This window comes from Ziziphus jujuba, chromosome 1 (genome assembly GCF_031755915.1).
Source record: "Ziziphus jujuba cultivar Dongzao chromosome 1, ASM3175591v1".
In the NCBI taxonomy this organism is placed as follows: Eukaryota; Viridiplantae; Streptophyta; class Magnoliopsida; order Rosales; family Rhamnaceae; genus Ziziphus; species Ziziphus jujuba.
Window position 1 is genome coordinate 4,022,922 of NC_083379.1, and position 17,771 is coordinate 4,040,692.

The following is a 17,771-nucleotide window of genomic DNA, read 5'->3' on the forward strand; positions in this document are numbered from 1 at the left end:
AAATACATGACAATAATGAAAGACAGATGTGCTATATATGTTTTCAATCTAGTAGCAGGTGAAAGATCTAATTGCAAACATACTCTAGGTCATTTTCAAAAACCAATACTCTACTACAAATAAAAGTAACACACAAGTAAAAATAGTAGAGTATAAAAAAACCACACAAACATATTATACCATCTTCCATCGTCATTACAATCATGATAATTGACCCTACCAAACCAACAATTGCTTTTGGCACACACCACATAAACCCTATCAACAAGAATTCACACTGTACGGTTACCATAACCAATATAAACCCAGAAAACACAAGAAGATTGAAGAAAATAAATTAAGGTAAAAAAGAGCCAAAGGTCACCTAAAAAGGATGTTGAGGTCAGTGATAAGCACTACTAAGAAATTAAACTTCGCCTGGTTACACTAGAATAATTTTCAAAAGAAGAACCCAAAATGAAAAGAAGCTCGCCTTTGCACAAAATGTTGATGAGATGTTTTTATGAATGAATTTGAAAGCATAAGCTCACCTAGCCCCTACACTGTTTTATAGAGTCAACTTCCTGTATAATACACACATCATCTGCATAGAAGAGGTTTAACGGCTCATGATTTCTGTAAGACGCACTTTTCATACAGAGCAAGGATCTCCTTTTTGTTGGGATTCCTCAACTGCAGTAGCTCACCACCAAAGTTATGTTTTGTCAGTTCTTGCTTCAGTTTCTGAACTGTGAATTTTGTGTAGTCCTCCTGATTAGTTTGCTGACTATGGTTCTCATCATCAGCCCTGAATATGGAACCCCCATCTCCTGTCTGTGTGTGCTTTGGAGGGCTAGTCGTGCTTCTGGACCTTTTATTTCCTCTTAAAACTTTGTCATTCATATCCATGTCTTGAACAGATTCGACACCCATTTCATAATCGTCAACCCTTGATCGTTTTCCATGTGAAGCAGTCTTGAGCTTACTATCCAATGCTGTTTCATTCAGTCTAACAGAAGTCAATTCCTGCTGTAGGGAGTCAAGTTTTGACTGTGTGGCTTGTAGCTGAAGAGAGAGGGCTTCTGCCCTGTTGTTTGCATCTGCATGTGCTGCACGTTCAGTGTCCAAAAGATCCTGAAGGGCTTTCACTGTACTAGCTCTCTGCTCATTGTTTGATTTCAACAATGACTCTATTTCTCTTTCTCTTTCTTCAACTCTTGCCTCAAGTAGAGCAACTTTTGAAAGAGCTTCCATCTCTGATACACGAACTCTCTCTACATCATCCCCCAAATCTTTTTTCTCTCTTTGAAGATTCTCGATATACCTCTCAGCCCTCTCAATTTGAGCCAGTCTTTCCATTGCCAACCTCTGCATCTCCCCTTTTTCCTTTTGAGCAGTGTCTGATTGAATCCGTGCTTTATCAGCAATTTCAGTTGCTCTTGTAGCTTCCTTTTCTGCTATTTTGCACCTCTCCTGGACTTCCTCGAACCTCTTGCTCTCAGATAGGTACTTCTGCTCCAGATAGATCTTCTCCTGCTCCAATATCTTTTTCTCTCTCTCAAATGAGTGGGCCCTAGCATTTGCAGCTTCAAATTTCTCACTTAACTCTTTAACTTCGAGCTTCATTGTAGATATTTCAGCATCATAACTATCAACTTTTGATTTGGCAGCCTACAAAGGACTTGTTAATGTCAAGCATCTCCACTACTAAGTACATGTATTCAAACAGACAATCTAGTCCAAGACACAACAAAAGGGAAGCCAAATATTCAGTTAATCCAAAGTTCAAATATCATTTCTAGAGAGCATTCTTTCAGATAAAGGAATTAGTTCATATGGTCTGCAACCTATATAACATGAAAGCTCAAGCAAATTTTTGGACTAGAAAGAGAACAGAAACGAACCTCAAGACAATTAAAAAGTGTAACGTAATGTCTCCAGAATAATATTTCATATCAAACACAAACAAAGCAGTTATCCAAACCAAATGCATCATATAACTAAAATTTTCAGCAGTAGAACTCCACAGAGCTTTATAATAAGTAACAACACATCATCTGCTTCTGAACAAATGGAAATAAGATTCTCACCTTCAACTCCAACTTAAGAGTAGCCAAGCATTGCTCAGCATATTCAATCTTTGCTGTTCTATCCTTTATTTCTTCATCCTGCAAGTTTGTTAACAAAGAAGACAAATCAAAAAGACCATAATTCATTTCAATATTCCACACTAATTAATTAAAGCATAGAGACAAGAGAACATGACTTTTCTTATCCCAAAAAAGAGAGATAACATGACTGTTTCTGCGCATGCCTGCTTCATTTAAGAGGCATAAAGAGAAAGTCACCTTCTCGGCCAAAGTGTTTGCAAATTCTTCCCGAATAGCATCTTCTCTCTTTTGTGTTTCCTTGGTTGTGCGTTCTTGGACAATTGCAGCCTTTTCAAGGGCAGCTTTTGCTTCTCTGAAAGCAATGTCATACTTCCTCTTCCATTCCTCTGCCTCCTCTTGAGCAGACTGTGCTTGTTCCCGAGCTGCAGCTAGCCTTGCTTCAGCAGCACTGCTTCGAGACTTGAGGACCGCAATTTCAGAACTAGCTTGGTCTTCCTCAGCTTTCTGCTTGGATAGGACCTGGTCGTATTTTCTTTTCCATTCTGAAGATTCTTGCTTTGTAGAATCCAATGTTTTTAATAAGCTAGAACATCTCTCACCAAGTGAACTGCAATTACTCTGTAAGTTTGTTATGCGGCTCATATATTCATCAGCTAGCTTCTTCTTGTCACTGATAGCATCCTCATAACGCTTCAGATATTCAGACTTAGACTTCTCACTACCTTCTAGCTGCTTGTTAAGCAACCCCAACTTATCTTCAATTGAGCGACATTTCAACAAGAGGGAATTCTTCTCTGATCCAACTTGATTAATTAGTTGCTTAACAAGGTCAAGTATGGGGCCCTCCAAACTGAAAGTTTGGTTGCATTCAAGAAACAGTAAGATACAAGCTAAAAAACATTCAGAAAAAACAGGGAGGTCAAAAGACAAACACAAACCTCTTTTGCATGAACATAGCCAGTTTATGCCATTTTCCTGGCCCATGACATGATGCCTCATACTCAGATATAAGATCATCAAGGACCTATAAAATAAATCAAATATCACTAACTACCCCTCAAAAGTAGTAAAATCAGCTTGAGGCATATCCTACTCAAAGCACATTTTCACGGCCAGATAATGATACAACTGATTGTCTGCAGTCAACGTTGCAGAGAAATTATTTTTTTCTTGAAGTTGCATTGAAGACCCTCATATACATAAGAAATAAGAACAGCATCAGCTAATAAAAGTTTACCTTCACAACAGCATCAATATTAGCATCAGTGGCATGACAAGCTGTTCTCAGCTTCCTTTCCATGCTTTGAATGGCATTTGAACATCGCAGCTCTGCCTCCATATACGCATTCCTCTTATAATCCTGCAATTTTAGCCAATTAAAATCAATAAGACAATGTGGATCATGCATGACATGTTCACTTTTGCATTTTCAAAACATCTAGATCGAGCTTTGTCCAGAGGAGACTAAGATTACCTCAAGTGCCTTTTTGAAGAATTTTTGCAAAAGCCCCTCATATTTCTTCCTAGCTGAACCAAGCCCTACAGCAGCAGCATTAAATGTAGCCAGCGATTTTTGAACTGCTTCTTCATGCGCTTCCCTCAATGCAGCCTACAGCATCTGGAATTAGTAAATAATAAATATAATCACAATTAAGACATCATGCACCACTTACTTCCTCTGGAGGCTTCGAACGGTCAAAAGCAGACATATAAACCTCAGATGCAGTATCATATGCTCTTCGACACTCAGTTTCTTCAACACTCTGTGAAACAAAACTAGGCAACTTTATAAAAACGATAATAGTACGAAATATATAATGCAAATACATTTCTTATTGACACCTTAATTTAGTATTCTCTCTATGCTATGAACAATGCCTTTTTGTTCTCTTTATTATGAGTATTATAGTTTCAAAATATATAAAAGAAACAGTCCAGAAAAAAAAATAATAAATAAGACATTTAAAAGAAGAAACCAGATTGAACTTTAGTGGTGAGTATTTGAAATATCACATACATAAAGGAGTTTTACCTATCATATCTTACTAACCAACTTTTTCTATAATATAAGCTAAAGGTTCAGTCCCTTGATTCTTGTGAGATCCTGATAATCTGAATCTAAGCAGGTATATCTCTCATTGACTACATGCCCAAACTGGCATGATATAATGGCTTAATGAACTTTTTTCTTATGCCTCACTTTTAACTTAAATTAATAGAAGATTTATAAGTTCCATGTCTGAATCTTAATGCTGTTTAACTTTATAATAGGCGTAAATGCTAAAACCATGCCCACATAAGCGATTTGTATCCTTTATAAATACCTGCATTAATACAAGAGAGATTTAAAGAGATACAAACCTGCCATGAAGAGGAAATTGAAGGAACAGCACCATTATTAAGAGCCTCTAGATAAGACTCAATGATGCCAACAAGAACTGGACCAGTCATTATGGTTGCCCCAACCTGCTTGGGTCTTGTTCTTTCAAAAACAAACTTTGTTAAAGCATCCAGTCCAGATCTAAATTCGGGCCTTAATTTGTCCAACTGCATACAAAACTTAACTTCAGGACACAAATTATAAAGTGAAGCATAAAATATAACCTCATAACAGCTAAAAAGAGACAAAAGAAAGTAGCATGAAAGCAAGTACTAACAGATATTTGATCGAGTCTCTGCAGATCATTTTCGTTGTTCAATGGCCGTACAAGGGTGAAGCATTCTCTATCTGGAAAAAGAGCTCGAATGGAGTCGCGAATCTATTGATCATTTCCATTAGAACATCAGAACCTCCACAAGGAAAAAAATAGTTTAAAAATCCCAGTGCTCTATGTGCACAACAAGACAAGACTGGATAAAAATTCTTTAAGTTAAAAATTAAACCTTTTCATTTCTCTTGGCTAGACATCTGCAATCTTACAGTACTAAAAGAATATGATAATACCTCATTTTTGGCAGCTATGTCTTTTCCACCACCTTGAACTGGCCTCAAAGCAAGCTCTAGATAGTCACGGGGAGTTATCCTCCTATTATCCTCTACCAAATCCAAATAAAAATCCTGCAACCAAGAAGTTGAAAATGCGGTAACATACTTAGGACCATAAGATACATTCTAACTGAAAGCCTACATGCTTGTGAAACAATTACAACAAGAATGCTTACAATGAGAGAGAGAGGGAAAAAAAAAAAAAAAAAGAGAGAAAAGTAGAAGAGGAAGAAGAAGAAGAAGAACAATAGTTAATTCCATTAATATTACTATAGCACAGAAAATAACTTAATTTAATCAAATTACCCTTAGAAGCCACACAAAGATCGGGGAGAACTGCCCAAGTTCAGAAGCTGAACTTCTTCCTCCTGCTCTAACACGGATATGTCTGGTCATTTGAGTGACAAGAGAAAGACGATCCAATGCAGCTTCATCTATGCCACCCATCTGATTGATAAAGGAAATATGAGATAATTTAATCAATAAATCTGATGCAAGAAAATAAATAAGATTTCACCAAAAGGTCAAAACAAATTGTATGAGCAGAAAAGACTGCAAGGTTAATCAATGGAGTAAATTGCAAAATTGTGTTCTCTAAGCAAACCCTTATTTCTTACCTAAGCCAAAGCCCTAATGATGTAAGTATATTACATCATAAACAATGATGAGAGATTTACTAGGAAAAATGAGCAAGTAGTGCTTCCCGAAAGAATAAAATTCTCATCATAGGTTTATATCTTTTTATGTTGAATTTTTAATTAATTATCTCTTTCTAAGTGCCTTTGGATTATAGGTCATGACATTGCAACAAGTCAGCATTGCCTAACCTGGTTATAAATGAACATGCTGGACAAGAGGACAGCCAAGGAAAATATTTGTGTGCTATATGTTCCCTGCAAGAAGATAAAAAATGAGTCAAGTTAGACTATGCATCATGGTTTAGCGAAGGATTATTCATAAAGATAACAAACAAAATTAGATACAGTCCAAAGGAACAAGGGTAGTAATAGAGTTAACGTATACCTTCTTCAAACTAAAATTAAACATAATAATAAAAAAGCAATAAGAAGTATTACAATCAGCCAAAAAGGTATTTCTTCCACAATCAATTAAATTGATAGCGGGGGAAAAGGAATAAAAGGAGAAAAAAAAATAAAAAATCACCCCCCAGATGTTATTAGCAATGGAATGAAAGCTAACCGTTTGATCATAAGCATCTATTCCTTCACTGTCTAACAGTAAAAGATTGTACTCTGTTCCATCAAGAGCAGTTCTCTTCAAGGGCGCACTCCACAACCAAAGCCCTTTGGTACAAGGCCGATGAGTTGATGCTACTTGAAATCCACTACTCCTCCCAAGGAGCTACAACAAATAAATTCAAGCATTGCACTTAATTTACAAATTTTATATACAAATAGTACAATGGCAAACAAGCAAACATGCAAGATAAAATTCTTAATGCAAAGATCAAGGAGTCAAAACTATAAATTTCAACAGACAATCTGAGTTGATAAGAAAATTTATTTTAAAAATAAAAATAAAAATAAAAAAAATAAAAATAAAAATAAAAAGAAGAAGAAGAAGACAGGATGGTTTGAGTTGGACATCCACATATCTTCCTAACATGCATCAAATGTGTGACTATTCAATTAAAGATAACATAACTTCACTTACTGGGATGCTGAAAACATAAATAGAAAATAATATCCATGTAGAACATGCAAAGTTCTACTCTGTTAATACCAATAATAAAAAATGAGCAGAACAGATATATAACTTTCAGTTTTTCCAAAGATATCTGCTTTAGTGACAAAAAGTAATAGAATTTAATGCAAGCTCAACATAAATTACGTACTTATATAAAACCCTGGTTGACATATCTGAGCTACTTAGCCTATCCTAGAATTCTACATGTCCTTTCCATCCCGCTATCCTTCTGAATTGTCCCTTAAAAGGAGCAACCTTGCGGTCACATCAAAATCCTTGGAATACCTCAAAACTCCAGATGCATAATTGGCTAACATTTGTACCAGTCACCTTTGACCTCTTTGAACTCTTCTACATTTCCTTTTCAACGGTTTCAACTAACTGGGGGAAAAGAAAAAAAAAAAAAAAAAAAAAAAACAGTTTAGCTAGTGACAAGCATGGCATAACAAATTACCTGAAGCTCCAAGTCTTAGTCCTCAATGTATCCATAAGCTGTGAGCTCCACCACCACCTCCTCTTAACTGAAGAAACCCGGCTACCCATGTCTACTTCCACCATAAAAAGGTTCCCTACCTTAGGTTCAGAGACTGAAACCAGCTAGCAGCCACATCTAAATCCTAGGGATGCTTCAAAACTCTAGGACAAAATTAGTGAACCATCACTTGTATAATCACTCGTGCCATCATTTCACTCTTCTTCAGTTCAATTTGTATACTTTTTCCAACTAAATAGGTAGCTTATGTAGCTGGCGCCAAGCATAACCTGGGTCTGTCACGCGTCTCTGGGCGGGGAGCTCCACATACGAGACATTTTGGCATCAATATAAACAACAGAAGTATCCTCTCTCCTTCATAAATTACAGCACCTCAACTTCATAAACATTAAATGTATGCCCTATGTTGTTCCGACTTACCTAGTGACAATGGCCCACAAGATACCACCAACCTATATGAATTCACACTTCGGAAACACTTCTATTGCTACAAAACATTTTAAAAAACCCCACACATTCGACTTTCAAAGCCAAAAAAGGAAAAAAGAAACACTTTCGTAACTATAATTTGAAGAGATACCTAACATCACAAACCCTAGACTTCAGGGAAAAAAAAATTTGATAAATAAAACCAAAGAAAAAAAAATTAGTTGATTATATTTGTACCAAATTAGAGAAAAAGAACAACAAGGAATCACCTGGTTCAGAATGAAGCTCTTGCCTTGGCGAGCACGACCACAGACGGAGACCACACCAATGGGTCCCTTCACGAGCTGAAGCGAAGCAACCGCTTCAGGATCCATCCGAAACTTCCCTTTCTCATCGCAGTAGACAAGTCGGAGTGGCCGGGCCGGACCGGTCACCGACGTATACGACGACGACGGCGACGGTGACGAAGACAAGGAGTGGGGTGAAACATCTGGGGAATTGTCTTTTCCTCTGAAAAATTTCATCATCTTTTCGCTTCCTCTTTTTGCTTATTCTTCGTCTTCTTGCTTCTGATCTGTGTTTTCACTTCCACCCTGTATCGGTGTTTTTTCCTGATTGTTTTTGTTTCTACTTTCCTTTTGCTTTTCTTTTTCCAGTCCTCGTACACTGAGAGACTGATCAATTTTGGGGGGTTTAAAATTGGGGAGGGAAACAAGTCACGCAGGTTTGTGGACTTTGATACCGCATCGAGAAAGAGTAAGTGAAAACTTGTAAAATTACAGTTACGCACCTCAAAGTGGTGGCCGTAATTCGGTCCAAAGAATGGATAAAGTCGTCATTTACTATAACCTCGGAAAGACAGCGTGGTAATTAAGCTAATGAGCTTAGTATACAGGCCCAAGAGTCCCATCTTACTGGACAGGGCTGAATGCACAAGGTAGAAGCATGGGCTAAGGTTGGTATAAAATCGAATGAAAGCCCACATTTTGTTTCAACATTTTGGATCTCCCTCTCGTCCCATCTATCAAAGTGTATCATGGTTTTACCCGTGGAGATAGCACTTTCATGTTGTTTTCTCAACACTAAAGCTTAAAGTGAGATCGAAAATAAAGAAACATGTACATAATAATAAGAAGAAAATGTTAAAAAGTGAAATAGTTGAAGAATAGCATTTATTTTGATAGTTTTAGAATATGTTTCTATGTAATTATTACTTAATAATTGTTATTTTTAGTAATTTGATACAACAATAAAATTATCATTGTAAAAGAATAAAACTGATATCTTTTTGGTCATGTAATGCAACCTGTTGTATGAACGATATATAATTAAGCAAGTTTTTTTTTTTTTTTTTTTTTGGAGTGAGAGAAACGAATTACTAAATGTTTTTTTTTTTAAGAATTATTACTAAAAGTTAATTAGATATAAATTAGCCAATAAACTTGTAGATACTGGTGCGATAGGTATATGCAACCGTAGACTCCACGTCATAAAAAAGAAAAAAGAAAAATAGAAACCAATGCCCCAACCAAAATATTTACAATTACTTCAAATTCATTTGAGCATTTGATGAAGCTTTGGCCATTCGGGCCAAAACTCGAACCAAATATTAGTCTCTAAATAAAATAAAAGAAATAAGTATTTTGCTATTTAAATATTTTAAAGGATTTTTTTCCAAATATGTATAGATATATACAGATATGTATGTATATATATTATATTCTATTCAGCAAAAAAAAAAAATATATATATATATATATATTATATTCTAAAGGATAATGAAAGAAACTGGTGGTTCGGCAGGAAAGTACCATAGTCTTAGCTTTACAGGATGGAAGCGTGAAATGGAGAAATACTCGTTTTTTCTCTGTCGTGCCAAACTGTGTGAGCTATAACTTGGGATTTTCAACCACTAATTTGATTTTCATCAGCCTAGCTCAAAGCTAATAGTTAACTTCAATTAATTATATGCTCTATGCTTAGGGAATAGATTGACCAAAAAGGTTATTAATATTAATTTGATACAAGGAAAAACAAGATTCCTTGTCTATGTATAACCTCTTTTTAAACAGAAAGGAACTAAGCAAGCAGCAAATATATAATCTAAAAGCATAGCCTTTATTTTTATTTTTATTATTATTATTATCGTAATGGTAAGTGCCTTTGTCATCAAAGTTGAAACAGGACAGCTTGAAGTCATAATTGATCATTAAAATATTATAAATTAATCTTATATATATATATAGAGAGAGAGAGAGAGAAAGAGAGAAAGCATGCAAAGAAAAACCTCTTGTTAATAGGTTATTTGTCTTTTGTCAAGCTCTGAAAATTCCCAGAAAACTTAACAGGCTTACAGCGATTCATAAAGTTTGTGCTCTTGTTCAATAAATTAATATTTGTGGATTTGATATAATCAATTATTCATTTATATAATTTATTTATATCATTAATAAAATTGATTTATTTTATTATTTTATAGTAGGGTCCTTGGTCACACACTCTCTATAAGATTACAGTTGGCCCATTGGACTGGAAGATCAACTCTCTTTATAAGTTTATTGACTTATCCATATTTTTTCTAGTATAATTATATTTTTAAATTATTATTATTTTATGTGTATCAAAATTAATGGATAAGTCTGACTTGCAGAGACTATTTAAAGGGTCTAGGGCAAGCAGACATTAAGAATATCATACGGTATTTGGAGATTAGAGTTTTTAAAAATCTAAGAATGATTTGAGAATAGTGTATCCATAGGCATTACTTTATGTTGTTTCTATTTTACAGGATTAAAAATCTAATTTATCAATAACTACTTTTAAATTTTAGTAATTTATGATTTCTGAAATTTATTATGTATATTTAGATACCTAAAATTTCTAAGAGCTCCAGCATAAAAGTTCCATTTCAGGCAAGAGAAAGAGATAAATAGAAGACGTAGCTTATATTAGCAAAATCCATTTATAAGTGGGTGGGGCAATGCTGATCTTCTATTTAAAAGGTTTTTCTTCATTGTCGGCCACTTGTGTATATTGCTTATATGTCCCCTGTTCGAAACACTTTTAGTGCATGTCCAGTTTGATCAATGATTTCATATGTTTCCTAAATCCCACTTCTTAAAACAGTCCATCTACGCTTATCAGCAGGTTAATTTTAAAGCAGGATTAGTGGTACGTTAATTTTACTTTGCCTCTCTCTCTCTCTCTCTCTATATATATATATATATATATATATAATAAAAAATTCTATTTAACAAAATCAACTGGTCTTTTACAACCATTTTCGGTTTCTTACATCGAAAGAAGTGGTTTGCTCTCTCTCTCTCTCTCTCTCTCTCTCTCTCTCTCTCTCTCTCTCTCTCTCTCTCTCTCCTTTTTTTTTAAATATTAATTGAGAAAATAAACATTTAATTACAGTCCCTATTCGATAGCCCTGTATTTGAAAGTTCATTTATTTTCTTAAGTTGACTTCAGAAAGCTTGCTAGCTAGGTTGAGTTCCAAAGAGGTCCCAAGAGTAGGAGATCAGGATGAAATTCATTTTCCAGAAGAAGGCACATCAAAAAACACAACAAAGACAAAAGTACTAGCTAGCTACGCACTTGAAAGAAGAATTTTGTGGGTTTAATTTAATACGTCGGCTGTACTAGTCATTTCTTCAAGGAAAAAATTCCAATCTGACGTGCAATGAATTCATTGAAGAGACAAATGGATGGGGACAGAATCCATATCCCTATCTTGCAGGAAAAGGAAATTCTTAAGATAACCATTTTGATCGTGTAGTTCAACCAATAAAAAAATAAAAAGAGAGAGATAATTAAATTGGGTCTCAGCTAAAAAAGAAAAATAGTAACTAAAGTGTGAATTGGGGATTAGGTAAAAGGTGGGGAGTATTGTAATGCCTGTTGTTGTGCTTGTCCAACCATTAGAAAGGACAATTGTAGTTGACTTAAAGATCAACACCTTTTGGTCATCGAAAAGAATATGGAAAATATTACCCAAAGAAAATAATAATAAATATGGTAAAGGAACATGCATTTCACTATGTTGGAGTTAGCCTATAGAAATTTTGACCTTGCATTTTATATAATTAATTAATTAATCTCATAATGATCCAACGAAACACAGGATTAGGCTTGCCCTACTAATTCATGATATAATTTAACCAAATAAAGTATTCTTTATGCCAACAACAAAAGGCCAATAGACAAGCAGTTTGGTCAACCACGAGGGTCGGTTATCAAGCAATATCGCATAAGATTTAGAACAAATAAGGGACACTTGCTATATATTTTGACCATATGTATATAATATATATGCCGTTCTTATCCTTTGGCTAACAACATTTGAAATAATGTGGGAATATGAAAAGTGAAGTTAACTTTCAAATTAATCTTCTTCCTTACCCATTTGGTTCTCTCCCAATGTCTATTGCACTTGAAATGATGTTAGTATATTTATTTCTTCGCACAATAAATGTTGTAGAAAGACTGGACATTCTGATTCCGAGTCTGGAAACAGTAGCAGCTCAATAGTGGTTCGAAAAGGCTCCGGATCAATTGGGGTTTGGTAAGAATAGGTTGGGAGGTCAAATATTTAATTAAGTTAGTCATGTTGCTGAATTAGGATCAATTAGGACATTACGAATTACTTAGCTAGGATGGTTACTAACTTATGATGTCATTACTCTGAGTGCGCCTCTACGTGTGTAATATAATCCATTAAAATTGAAAAACGAACCTAAAAGTCCTAATTGCTGACGTATAGCTTATGTACATATATATCCGCTCAAAACAATTTGAAAATTTTAATATTAAATTTTTTTATCTAAGAAATAAAATTTTAAAATAAAAAATAATTAAATATAAATTTGATCATATATTAAAATTTTATTTAAAAAAATAAATATTGTCAAAATTCTGTAATTAATTAATATAATTTTAAATTTTAAATATTAATATAATTAAGAGCTGTAAAATAATTTTTTTTTTTTTTTTTGCTTAAATAGTCTCGTTACAAGTTTTACATAAAGAATTTTCCACAATTATTGTTCTGAGGAATGATATACTTGACACGTGCTATTGACCAAAATAAATGCTATGAGCATATAAGGTGTGCTGCGCCCACCAAGATAATATATAAGAAGTAGAATTAATCGATCTCTCCACCTAATCCTGTGATTTATGTCAATTCCCCACATTATGTTAGGTTTTGATTGATTGCAATACCTAAGCAGACTGACTTCTAACCCGTTACAGCAGCTTTCCTATATGTATAAAACTCCTATTCCCTCTTATCGGACACTTAACATCAGACAATCTAATAATAAATAAATAAGTGTCAGGCTATTTAATTTATTTTCTTTTAAGTTGTGATAAATATATATTTTTTTTTCTTATATTGAGAATGGTTGCATAGAGAAAAAGCCAAATAAAAAGGAGAAGGGCTTGTAAAACTCCTATCCTATGCATTTTTTTTTCCTTCTTCTTTTTGGTAAATTCTACCCATGCTCTTGAGCCAATCCAAGCATGCCCCATGTGCAATATTTCTTCGAGTACATTTCGGGCCTTCCCCTTTTTTTTCTTTTTTTTTTTTAATTCTTAAATAATTATACTACACGATTCCATTAATATTTTTTTAAAAAAAAAAAAAGAAATCTCTGCTACAGATCAAAAAGAAAAAATAGCCAAGATTTGATCAATACAAAAATTACGTGTTTGATGTACTGAAAAGTTTATAGAAAATTTCAGTTTTATTATTCGTTTCTTTTTTTCTTTTTTTCTTTTTTCTGAGCAAATTAAATCTATGGAGGAGGAAAACATAGCATAAATATAAATTTTAAACTGTAAATTAACGTATTCTAAACAAATCTCTTGTTATACATTGATTACAAGTATTTAACAATAAAGTATGTATTATGTTATTTTGTAAAGAGCTATAATGATTAAAATTGTGGATATCAACATGTTTATCAATTTTGTTCTTTGAAAAAAAGTTAATTAAAGGTAGATAAAGAATAAGCCTGACAAGTAAGAATATTTTAAAGAAACAAAAACTCAAGTAAGAACTATAACCAAAAAAATATAAAAATACAATATTACGAGATCTCCTGTTATGGGAAGCAAAGAACTCATTTTAAAAAGAATGACGAGAAATTAATTAATAATTTTTTCGGTAATGCACATTGAATTCTATAAAGAATGTTTATAGTTGCAATATCAAAATATCTTTATACAGTTCCATATCTATTAGATATACTAAAATACCTTTAATATTCTTCTAAAACCTCAATCATTAAATTTTCATTTTTTCAATCTTTTTATTTTCTAAACTTCTCCCTTGTAAAACAGCAGCCACCACTCGTAACTAACCGCCTATGGGAGTTACAGTAGATCAATGGCACTACTGCCACTTTGTCCCTTTTTTTTTTTTCTGAAAAAATAAATACTGTATTATTTTACTGTTGATTCATTAAATAATATTTTTTACTTCAAAGATAGTCCACCTGAACTGAAGAGGGATAGTAACTGTATCAAAAAGTTGGATCTGGATTTCTAGGGGGCATATGCCGACTGTATATTTTTTTTTTTCTTAATACAAAAATAAAACAACGTTTTTTTTTTTTTTTAATAAAAACTAAAATAAAGGGACAGTGGTGGCCGGAAGTATGCAAGAAGCTATTGCATCATGCCATCAATTGGCTTTAATGGCTACTGCAAAAATAAGAAAGATTATACATATATAGTTTGAAAAAGCAAAAATAAAAAAATATAAATATAAATCAAAAAGGATATTTTTGGATAATTCAAATATATGGAAGCTGAGTTTAAATGGAATTGTAAAAAAAAAAAAATCTCTCTTTTATAAATACTGTTGAGAGAATTGGTATAAATACTGTTAAGAGAATTGGCTGATATTGGACAAGGTCAAAAGTTAGAAATGAACATTGTTTTAAGGTCAAGAGTACGAAAATCTATATAGTAAATTAAAATTAAAAGCGTGTTAAGTGTTCACATATATACCGAGTTCATTAAATTTAACGCTTAACGTATATATAGTTCTGTCTCAATTTTTTTTCCTTTACTACTAATAATAAAAATAATTTGGACAACTTAAAAAAAAAAAAAAAAATTATTGTTGTTGTTAATTCCCGTTATATACGTCTTCTTTTTGTCTTTTCTTCATTCCACAACATCACAGCTTAGGGTGAGACGGCCGGGTAACTAAACAGAATATGAGCAGTTATGACTTGGGGCCCGGATACAATTGAGCGTGTGGAACCCACATATAAGCCATCGTACAATACTTGCTACAAGCACCTTAGTAAAATATTAAAATACCATTTACACTATTGGGGTTCTTCAATTGACCGAACCACCTAGCTTATGCTAATCCGTCACATTACTGAACAATTCCCTTTAATAATTAATTAATTAAACTAAATAACATTAAATCCAATTATATCTCATCATATATCTGAAAATCCGAGACTGCCTTTGATAAAAACTACGCCAAATCCAAATCAACTTGACTTTGTGTACAGTAAAATTATAATTTACTTTAATTTAATTTCGTGATTCTCCAGGTAGATTATTCAAGTTACAAATCATGAAACAAAAAACAAAATTCAATTAGCATGGTCTACGATTTTGAAACCTTTTTCCTACATGCTCCAAAAGGGTAAATTTCCTAACCCAGGTTAGGTAAAGGGGAAGCAATTAATTTTAAAGTTTTGCTGATTTGTCCTCTCTTCAAAAATTATTGAAAAGGAAAATCTGATCATCCATACAATCAGGAAAAGAAAATTAATAATAATAACAAAAAAAAAAAGAAAACAAAATTATTTGAACTATATATAACATAATGGAAAAATCAATCAAAGCCACAAAGCTCCAGCTTGTTTCAATATGGGTACCAATTCACCTGAAATATGACTAGCCATAACACTTTCTAACCCACCAAACACCTTCCCGCCGACAAACACCACCGGAAACTGAAAGCGACCGTCTTCTTTGGCTTCTCCTCCGGTGATATCCGACAGCTGGTCGACAACGTTGGCTTCACCGACCTCGTCGACCTCGAAAACCGCCGGGTTCACACCGTGACCCAACAACAACCGCTTGACCACGTGGCACATGCAGCACCCGCTTTTTCCAAACACTACCACAGCATTCTCTGACACCATTCTCTGAACGCTTCTTGCATCGCCACCACCAATTACGGCGGACGAAGACGGTCCATCGGTCGGGTCGGTTTCCGGGGCATTCCGATGGGTTGCCGGGTTATCCAGAACCCATGTTCTGTAAGGAATTGCATGTTGCATGATTATTTACTAATTTGATAGCGCAGAGAGAGAGAGAGAGAGAGAGAGAGAGAGAGAGAGAGAGCGAGAGAAATAAAGAGCAAGAAGAGGGTGAGGAGGAGGAGAAGGGGGGGGGGGGGGGGGCACGGTTGTGAAGGAACGTGGCGTTGGAGAAGGGGCAATATATTGAAGGAGGAGGGAGGGTAGACTCTAACGTCAACGGCAGTTACGTAGTCTGATACGTCACACATACTGTGGGTGACGATATCCTACGTCAGCCGATAGATGGTCGACGACAGATTCCAAGTAGCTGCGTCCCACCCATGAATTATGACTTTGCCCCTTTGTCTTTTATTTTACTCGCTGTCCGACGCTTGCAATTGGAAAAAATTTGGCCTTGTGGGTTTTGCTCTTTGATTGTCAAATTTTGGCAGTATTTCCATTTTAATTAACCTCCCACTTTATTATTATTATGTCAAAATTTTGTACTTTACCAAATTTGAAAAACCAAGCGTACCATGTTTTAATTATTAAAATTTACAACGCTAGTGCCTTTATCTATTAAAAGTTTGCAAAATCAGAAAGCCAGCATAAATATGTAGCAAATTCCACTAAAGGAAGGAATCACCAATACCCAGTTGTCTATTTTGAATTAAAGGGAGAGAAAGTTAAATTCAATTCTGCAATCCACCCTTTCCAACTTTGTTCCCCCCCTCCCTCTCAAAATTAGTGCTTGCTAGTGTAGAAAATCTACTCATCTGTTTTGTAAATTATTCCAAAAAAATTATTGTGTAGCCGATATCTTGACCATTTTATAATTAAAAAAGAAAATCCTTATTACTTATTGACATTTTTTAGTGGGAAATTCAATTATGATTTAAACAAAATAATAATATCATAGATACGAAATTGTTTGTCCAATAACATCTCAAATAGTTTATCTATATCCAATTGGCTTCTAATATTTTATACTAATCTATTTACACTTTTTTATATTATAAGGGTAAATTCATTTATAGTTTATATAAATTTTGATCAATTAATTTTATAAAAAATTTGAAACCTCAAAACATTATTATAAAAAAACAAGTAATTTATAAAACTTTGCACCCCTAAAGCGTAATATCTTTCTAAAAAAAATATATATCAAGATATGATAAATATTTGAACTGAAAGGACAAGAGTGAAAAGGCCAATCCTAATAATGAGTGGAAAAGAAAAAAATTCCATAAGAGTTGTGGAGAGCTAAGGACTAAGGAGGATATGTCATCCATGAAAACCAGAGGGCCCCCCCTCTCTCTCTCTCTCTCTCTCTCTCTCTCTCTCTCTCTCTCTCTTCAAGTCGTGCCAAAGCCGCTCTAGGACGGTGCGTCGTGTACACGTAACCCTCCTCCCTCTCTAAACATAACTTTGTCCGTGACGTCATCCAACCACTACCTCACCTCACAGACTGACAGCGTCGCTTTCCCAACAATCGACTCTACTCCTGCCACGTATCCTGGATCAGGTTTTTATGATCCACCGTGGCCTCCATATTTATCTCAACCCGTCATTTTCAACCACGTTCACAAGATTTTTTTAAAAAAAAAACTCTTTTGTTTTCTCTCTCCTATCCTATTTGCTGACGACTTGATGACAACCGCGTTTGTTTGGTTTTTAGTTATTGCTCAGGGTTTCATCACACAGTCAAAGGTTGAGAATTTCTAATGCTGCACCGCGTTGCAGCTTATAACTATGAACCACCCAAAAAAAAAAAAAAAAAAAAA

General features: G+C 34.2%; 2 protein-coding genes across 4 annotated transcripts; both read right to left on the bottom strand.

The window, feature by feature from the left end:
- Positions 1-146: 146 nt before the first annotated feature.
- LOC107411955 (uncharacterized) lies at positions 147-8,427 on the bottom strand. Of its 3 annotated transcripts, XM_016019646.4 has the most exons (15): positions 7,975-8,101; positions 6,932-7,164; positions 6,277-6,438; positions 5,904-5,969; positions 5,383-5,523; positions 5,035-5,148; positions 4,748-4,849; positions 4,452-4,637; positions 3,764-3,853; positions 3,565-3,699; positions 3,328-3,450; positions 3,029-3,114; positions 2,328-2,940; positions 2,070-2,147; positions 147-1,650 (listed from the first exon to the last, which is right to left on the bottom strand). In XM_016019646.4, the coding sequence occupies exons 4-15, from the start codon at positions 5,919-5,921 to the stop codon at positions 607-609; spliced, it is 2,730 nt and encodes a 909-aa protein (XP_015875132.3). In that variant the 5' UTR covers positions 5,922-5,969; positions 6,277-6,438; positions 6,932-7,164; positions 7,975-8,101; the 3' UTR covers positions 147-606. The 3 variants fall into 3 exon arrangements, with proteins under 3 accessions (XP_015875132.3, XP_015875127.3, XP_024923825.3); XM_016019641.4 differs by lacking the exon at positions 6,932-7,164 and having other exon boundaries at positions 7,975-8,427; XM_025068057.3 differs by lacking the exons at positions 6,932-7,164; positions 7,975-8,101 and adding an exon at positions 7,238-7,331.
- A 6,994-nt stretch (positions 8,428-15,421) lies between these two features.
- Positions 15,422-16,146, bottom strand: LOC107411855 (glutaredoxin-C9). The gene has a single exon (XM_016019524.4). It carries the CDS (start codon positions 16,024-16,026, stop codon positions 15,580-15,582), a length of 447 nt encoding a protein of 148 aa, XP_015875010.3. The 5' UTR covers positions 16,027-16,146; the 3' UTR covers positions 15,422-15,579.
- Between the last annotated feature and the right edge of the window lie 1,625 nt (positions 16,147-17,771).